We start from the raw sequence: 8,680 nt of genomic DNA, 5'->3' as shown, positions 1-8,680 counted from the left end.
TTCCCCCAATGTGATTATAGAGAAAGAAAGATTATTTTGTGTGCTGCTTCTAGGGTCAAAGTTACTGCCTGCAGTAGGTCAATTTTCTACCTAGCAGCAATATTGAAAACGGATTACTACTGGGCCCTCAATCTTAGTTCATTGTGAATGCACTCTGCAAGTCTTCTCACAGTTTGAAAAGGTTAAGTTCTATTCCCAGGGAACAGAAATCTAATCATGTGGTGAAAATTGAAATGGAAAAGAAAAAGAACTAAGAAATTATTTGGATCTGACATATAATAGCTTCTGCGGAGTCCAGTGGTCACTGAAAACAAACTCTGTAATGCAAAACATGTTCAGCAGAAATCTGAATGCTTAAATTTATAACGCTATCCACCCCACCCCCAAAGAAAATATGAATTTTGGAAGAGTCTAAGTTTTCAAATACAGCAATAAACTGGCAATTGTCTTGTGTGATGAAAGAGCTAGCTAAATTGTTGGTATGTGTTAATGGTGCTGGTACTACACAAGAAAGGAATATTAATGAAATCTCACAGTAATCTATCATTGCTACCACGTGTTAAGACAAGATCCATTGAGCTATAGGCCTAGAATAAGAGTGGCACAATTTTGGTGATTTTTCTTTTTTTTTTAGTTGGAGTATGCTATTGTACTGGTTATGGTGTTAACTACTGTTGTCGCCACAGTCCAACAGCTTTCAAGATCTTGAAAGCTGTTGGACTGTGGCGACAACAGTAGTTTCTTTCATGGCCATCAGGGAAGGAGACCTGTCTGGACAACACTGTCCTCAGGGGAAGCAGAGCTGGGCAATAAATCCTGTCTTGCCAGCATCGCCCAACCAAAAATGAGCATTTCTACGATTAATTTAAACAAAGATTTGTTAAAGTTTTATGGGGCATCAAAATACATTAGACATCGATGAACAAATATAAACTTTTCTCCATTATAAGTCACAAAGCCCCCAATGCAATTATAAGCAAGAAAATGAGACCGCAGATTTTATTTTGTTAGATTTTAATCAAATTAAATGTCACATTCCACAATTACAGCAATAACTTCTTCTGGTTAAAATTATAATAGCTTAAATGCACAAAGAACAACATTCTACAATCAGTCTTTATTCAAAATAAAATGACTTGCAAAGGCAGGGCATGAGCATTTATAACATCGACTGGGTGTTGAGCCTTGATTTTATGCTATAATTTGCTGCAACCACCACTCCATTAATTTGTTGATGGAATGCAATAGCATTTTATTTTTAAATCAGGCCACATCATGCTGAACCGAATCAAATAATTATTCTAAACACACAAACCATGAACAAGTATTGATATTTTTTTTTCCCCTGGCTAAACAGTCTTTATCAAATCAGTGGGCTGTTTAGCAGCCATATCAAAAGTAAAATATTAGACCTAATTAGAAACCAATGTCAATTAAAGGGAGAATTAATTCTTAACCACGGTCATAGGAATCTCTAGATTCAACTTTTTCACATCCCTTCTCCCCAGATTCGGAGCGTCAAGAAAAAAAGGCCAGTAACCTCCTTGTGTCTGTTCCCAAACCATCACCAAAAATGCAATGGAAACTCCAATTTCCTGCATATACAACGCTTCTGACGCAATTCTGGCAAAATTTACATGGGTAGAGCAGAAGCATCGCTTACGAAATTGGCCACCAGTAACCGTCTACCATTTCTGTTCAGCAAAAGTCAATAACAGAATTCCATTCCAGTGTGGTGGTAATTTATTCGGAGAAGCGTTTAATATAAACCATGTTTAAGTACCATGAGATTGGCAAGCGCTGGGTAACAGGATTGGCTGCACATTCCACAGAGTCAACAGTCAGTGAGTACAATGCTTACGTATAAATGGCCCACTTAGCGGCCATTTTGCAACAATACCAGTGTTTTGCTGCTGAAGAAGCCCATGCCCTCTGCTGCGCCACCAGTGAAAATTACACAGCCGCCCGGCAACGAGCCAAGAGGCCAGCAGTGCTGGAGGCAATATTGCCCCAATAAAAGGGCAGTGGGGATAAAAGGCCACAGCCCTTCCCATCACAAATTCTACAGGGATGCTTTGCCTCAAACCCAATGACTCTACCGGCTTCAGGCCTCTTTATTTGAGAAATTTTAGTCAGGCACCCAAGTGTGCCTCCATATTGAGAGTTCTCGTGCTGTCCTTATCAGCATTCACCTCTCTTGTACATAACTGTGGACCCTCTGATTGATCCTCCAGTATTGGGAAATTACCCCCTTATTCGGATGGTAGGTGTGGAGGTGACCAACAAGAGACCACCTTGGAAAAGTGTCAATGGCCACGTTGCCAACATAGGAAGGCTCAGGACCCCCAGAAAGACCCAATGTTTGGGGTCCAATTATGAATGGTGGGTAGTCTGTGCACTTGGGAGGGTCAATCAGAGCTTTGGGTTGCTAGCAGCCCCACCAGGAAAAGTGGATATTGCTGATATAGGTGGGAAACTGCAAGGGCAATTCAAAATGGAGCTACCCTCTGAAGACTTCTAAAATTGAGCGTTAATGTGGCTGCAGCTGTCAGGTCATCATTGTGGGAGATCACTTCCACAGGATGGCCTGCGGCTGCAGCAGTAGCCCACTGACATCCCTGGCTCTGGGGTTATGGCAAGCCAGAATTACAGCCAGGGGTCCTCGCTGGTTCCCCGACCTGCCTCTGGAGGCTTCCACCACGGAGCTACCAGGCTCTGGCCTCAGCAGGGTGCCAGTCTGATGTCAGGGCAATACCAATGGCCATGGCATCAGCAATTTACCCCCATTTGGTCCCTTAATTGTCCTAATTGGCTACCCACCATTGCCAGGCAGGTGGCCACTGCCGAGTTGATTCTGCCTCTGGAAAGGTTACTTAGAGATGGGAACATGTTGGCGAGCTGACCCAACACACTATTTTTACATCACCTGGAGCCCGCTGATCTCGCCATTGCTGGTAAAATACCAGTAAAAACAGAAAGAGGCCTATTTCTTAAGACTTTATCTGGCTGCTTAAGTGGGTCAACTGGCAGGCCTGTCGGCCACCAGTCTCACCATTGGCAATATGGCATTATAGATTATCATAGAATTTACAGTGCAGAAGTAGGCAATTCGGCCCATCGAGTCTGCACCGGCTCTTGGAAAGAGCACCCTACCCAAGGTCAACACCTCCACCCTATCCCCATAACCCAGTAACCCAACCCAACACTAAGGGCAATTTTGGACACTAAGGGCAATTTATCATGGCCAATCCACCTAACCTGCACATCTTTGGACTGTGGGAGGAAACCGGAGCACCCGGAGGAAACCCACGCACACACGGGGAGGGTGTGCAGACTCCGCACAGACAGTGACCCAAGCCGGAATCGAACCTGGGACCCTGGAGCTGTGAAGCAATTGTGCTATCCACAATGCTACCGTGCTGCATGGTGGTATGAAGATGTCAAACATGTCACCCTTGCCTTCCTGTGCCATTTTGCCAGCCTTTCTGTCTCCTAGACTATCCCCAATGACCCAGTTATGTTTCAGTCCATGTGCCTAAATCAGTTACCAATGAATGTTTTCTTAACTTTACTAAGTTCCACACATATTGTTGCATCCTTCAACTTAAACCAGACTGTTAATCAATTTGGTGGCATTTATATCCCTGTGATTAGCTATCCCCCACATGTTCTCACCATTGTTAAAATCCTGGAACTCCTTTCCTAACAGCACTGTTGGTGTACCTACACCATATGAACTGCATGAATTCAAGAAGGCAGCTCACACCACATTCTCAAGGGCAATTGGGGATGGGCAATAAATACTGGCCTAGCCAGCGACGCGGAGATCCCATGAAAGAATAAATAACAAACAAACTTCAAATCATCCACATTTGCTTCACAATGTTATGAACGTTCTTACCTAAAACAGGCAGGAGGATGACTATAATATTTAAATGAAATTGCAATCAGGAGGATGACTATAATATTGAAATAAAATTGCAATCGCATCATTTTAACATGAAAGCAAGTCTTGTGCACATCATTTTTTGCCTGCCACTTCTCTCCTCTTCAGCCTTGGCATAGGTTACAATGAGTGCAAAAACTTTTGAAGTTTCCATAAAGTCCAAGAAGTTCAGTCTCCTGAAGCTCCCACTTTTTTTTTCAATTTTGACCTGAATCATAATTATACATTCTATTGCCCCACCTCCCCAATGGCTGCACTTGGAACTGAGAGGTATGGCAAATAACTGACCTAGACATTTGCATTCAAGCAATGCACTCAGTTTAGCACAGTGGGCTAAACAACTGGCTTGTAATGCAGAACACGGCCAGCAGGGTGGGTTCATTTCCCGTACCGGCCTCCCCAAACAGGTGCCGGAATGTGGCGACTAGGGGTTTTTCACAGTAACTTCATTGAAGCCTACTTGTGACAATAAGCGATTATTATTATGTCTACCAGATTTGCCTTCATTTCCAGCCATTCTTAATTTTATTTCAATTGGATTGGAAAAGCTAATCTCCTATTTCCAATATGTTTCCCCATAACCAGTCCAAGGATGGACGAGCAGATTGTTAGCTGGGTTGCTGGATATATGCCCACAATACATACTTGTATTTAAATGGCACCTTATTGTAAAACTCAAATGTTTCACAACATTAATTACTTTGTAGGAATGCAGTGGCTTTGGAAATTTATTGATGATTATTTCAGTTTCAAATGCACTAAACTGACGAAATAAGGGTGCCTACCCACCACAAAACAGCCAAGGATCGACTACCACCTACCCACAGACCTCAATCATGCACCCTTCCACAAGGCATAATTTTAACTTTCCCTCTGCTAACTTTGTCGCTATTACCAGTCAGAATGAAGTTAGTACCATTTGTGCTTGAAGACATTTTGATGTAACTTATATCTGTGCTATGGTAAGACACTGAGAATGTAATCAAACAAAATACTTTTTTTCTGTTCGCAAGGTATGTATTTATCTAATTAATGCATTAAAGGTCCAAACACCATCAAATCCAATGTAATTTTAACTATCAACTTAGTTGCAGGGATTACAATCATCCATACTTAGCTGATATTTTATTTCACCTTGTTACCTATACCTACATTCCTACCTAATTTATATAAAATTTGGCATTATATATAGGATTTTATACTGTTTAAAAAATAAAATATGTTAAGAGAAACAATTTGTATGAAATTTTTGGCTATTCGCAAGTAGTGACAAATGGGTTACATTTCATATCTTCATAACATCGTATTCATTTTTATCTTTGGTTCTGAGAACTCATTCTTAACAAACGGCAACATGGTGCCTTTCTGTTCATGAGATGCAAGTTTTTCAGTGCTAAGGAGCAATGAATATTTTCAGTCTTGCCAGCATTGGGTACAGGTGTGTGCATGTGACAAAGTGCACAGAAGTGATGGAGAGATTTTTTCGGAAGCTCTTTGCCTTCACACATATCACTGACCCGGTAAAGGTGCAGCTGAGCTTCTATGTCACAGCACAAATATTTAGCTGTTAGGGAGGAGTTATAAAGCTTACCAGTGGGACAGAGGCATAGTACATTGTACATTCAGCCTGCAATCAAGACCGAATTAAAGACTATCCAGCAATCAAACCTGCCCGTTAGTTATCCAATGAATTCCTTTCGTTCTTACCTCTTCCGCTGTTGTGCGTTTTCCACTCTGAAAAGGAATGAACAATCTCACGTTGTCTCTGATAAGATACTGACAACATGCTCATGCAGTCGTCTGTGATCTCTTTTGTGAATTTTTTGTCAATGTAGAAAAAAATAAAATGAGTTGGATAGGCATTGCTTAACATTGTTACAACTCCATTACCAACCTGATAAAGACTGTTTAAGGAAACCATGGTCTCCAAAGCATTAACAGAATTTTGGTAATAAAAAGCAAAAAGTGCAGTTTTAAAATTACAGCAAACAAGCAGTTATTGGCTATAGCAACATCATTACAATAATATCTGGTCATTCCAATTCTTCATAATGAATTTAGAGTGAAATCAAAGTGCAATTGCCTCTGTGAAGTAAATTTCTATCAAACAAGACCTTACATCATATCACAAATAACGTTTGCAACCATAACTTCTCAAGACTGTACGAAAATAAAAAAATCACTCGAAACAGAAACAGCAAGTAGCAAAAAGCAGTGGCATCCTATATCCCCTGACTCCAGTGCAGCTTCAGACATTCGTATTGCATCAAAGCAGGATTATTCATACTTAAAACTCATCTTCTGAACTGTCAGCTAATAGCATCACCCGATCTTGCATGCTTGTGAAATCTTTCGGCTGCAATTTCAAACAAAGATATTAGCAGTACTTTGAACTGTTACATATGTATAATAAACATGCATTTCGTAAAAGTTTGCAGTTAATGTAGCACGTCAATGTCCTAAGGATATACCAAACATTTTGTACTTACTATTGCCAAACAGGTAATTATGCAGCCAATTTGCTCAAGAGCGAGGTTCCATAAATGGCAATGAAATAAATGATCCGTTAAAACTGTTTTGGTGTTGTTTGAGAGTTAAATGTTGTCAGGATACCATAAAAACTCCTCGGGTCTTCTTTGATTATTGACATGGGACCTAAACAATGTCATCCAAAAGACAATGTAGCACTCTCTCAATGCTGCACTAATGTATTAGCTTAGATTAAGTGCTTAAACCCTGGGCTGAGGGTTGAAGTTAAAGGAGAGATCTTCCAGCTGTACCAGTTCTGCCAACGGCACACCCCCGCCGCAGGTTTCCCAGTGGCCTGGGTTGGATTCAATGGGAAATTCCATGGACAGTGGCAGAACCAGAAGATCCTGCCACCAACCAACGGTCGGCTGCCTCCCGTTTCTGAGAAGCAAGCCACGGGACACCAAGGAATCCCGCCCTACGAGGCATTAATTCTCCAATTTAGCCAAGTTGACAATTTTTAAAAAACAATTCTAATGGCTGGAAAATTTCTGTGCAAACATCCACAATTCCACAATACATAGTGTTAGTGGATTTGGCTCTCTACCAGCAGCAGAAACGGAGAAAATATGCCCCATAATATCCATTAGAAAGATCAAATTGACATTAAGTCTGCAGGAGTATGTTCTTTTTTATTTTATTACTGCTAAAAATGTTCAATGTGTATAGATGCAATTTAAATGAATTTGGGTCCACTGGAATTAAAATTTTTGTTTAAATTCTTAAAAATTAAATAATTAAAACACTGTCACAGACAGCAGCATGTCACACTAAATTAAGAGCCATTAGTTAAATATCAGAAAATAAAAACTAATATTTGGAGAATAAATAAAACAAAAGACTTGAATTTCACACCAAAATAAATGCAGAAACTCCAAAATTTCATTGGCAGTAACACAAAGGAGAATAGAACATAGAACACAGAACATTACAGCGCAGTACAGGCCCTTCAGGTCCTTACAGAATGTAAAGAACTTGCATTTATATAGCATATTTCGCAAACTCGGGAAACCCACAACACACTTTTATTTTTCAAGGGATGAGAGTAGTTGCTGCCCATTGCTAATTGCCTTTGAGATGGTTATTGAGAGTCACCTTCTTGAACCGCTGTAGTCCAGGTGGTATAAGTACACCCGCAATGCTGTATGGGCCGAAGCTCCAAGGTTTTAACTTTTGACGATGAAACAAATTTGATATAGTTCCAGGTCAGGATGGTGTGTGGCTTGGAGAGAAATTTACAGGTGGTGGTTTTCCCATGCGCCTGCAACCTTTGTTCTTTTAGGTGGCAGACGTATGTTTGGAAGATGCTGCTGAAGGATCCTTGATGAGTTTTTGCAGTGCATCTTGGACATGGGACAAATTGCAGAGATGGTGTGCAGGTGTTGGAGGTAGTGCATGTTTAAAGTGGTGGATGGGATAACAAACAAGCAAGCTGCTTTGTCCTGGATAGTGATAAGCTTTTCTACATTATAACAGTGATTATACCTTGAATTATTTCATTGAATTCAAAGACATCTGGTGGTCATTAACAGCACTCTATAAAAGGTCTTTTTTCTTGAATGTTGGCTCATTATGTATGCTTGGTTGAGAGCCCAAACATCTATTTGAATAACAGGACACCTGTTCCCCAGAGGAAGCACTATTTGATTGATAGCTCAGGCTCCCTGATCTCTGTGGTCAATTTGTTCATACAAATCGGGTGCTTTCATGATTTGTGGCTTTTGAAATTGCAACGGCATAGATGGTTGACACTTTTATTAGTTTGCCCAGGCTCTTTTTTTTGTTGAGGTTTTTTTTTTCAAACATAGGGGAAAGTGATCAAAGGATTACATTTTTTCACGTATACAACTTTATATTGTAGTGTTCATATGTTCTAGTTTTCAGTGGCTCAATGGGCATAGAAATCTCAGATGTCGGCAAAGGTGGCATAAAGAAACATGAGGGTGTGTCAAAGTGCTGAATTTGGTGTGGGGATAATGAGGGGACACACAGTTTGGTGGAAGGGTAGAGCTTGGCACAGGGGCATGAGGAAAGCTGTGCTAAATTTGAAAATCCATTTAAATTACTGGTTAGAAATTGCTTTCAGACTGAGGTAATAAGGGGAAATATAAAAAAGTTTTTTTTTTAATTTAAAAAACAAATTAGAAATGAATTACATAAAATAGAGATGGAGGGTCAAGTGATACGTTGTACCTGCATGATGCA

The 8,680-nt window shown here is 40.4% G+C and overlaps 1 protein-coding gene across 4 annotated transcripts in view; it reads right to left on the bottom strand.

The window, feature by feature from the left end:
• Window positions 1–997: 997 nt before the first annotated feature.
• LOC140399936 (uncharacterized) overlaps window positions 998–8,680 on the bottom strand; it is a 237,743-nt gene continuing 230,060 nt past the window's right edge. For all 4 annotated transcript variants that reach the window (XM_072489433.1, XM_072489447.1, XM_072489426.1 and 1 more), the window contains one exon: window positions 998–6,302. In XM_072489433.1, the coding sequence (XP_072345534.1) occupies window positions 6,234–6,302 (69 nt within the window). In that variant the 3' untranslated portion in view covers window positions 998–6,233. The remainder of the gene's footprint in view (window positions 6,303–8,680) is intronic.

This window comes from Scyliorhinus torazame, chromosome 2 (genome assembly GCF_047496885.1).
Source record: "Scyliorhinus torazame isolate Kashiwa2021f chromosome 2, sScyTor2.1, whole genome shotgun sequence".
NCBI classification, from domain to species: Eukaryota; Metazoa; Chordata; class Chondrichthyes; order Carcharhiniformes; family Scyliorhinidae; genus Scyliorhinus; species Scyliorhinus torazame.
Note: the sequence above shows the minus strand (reverse complement) of the source record. Positions and strands in the feature narration are given on the sequence as shown.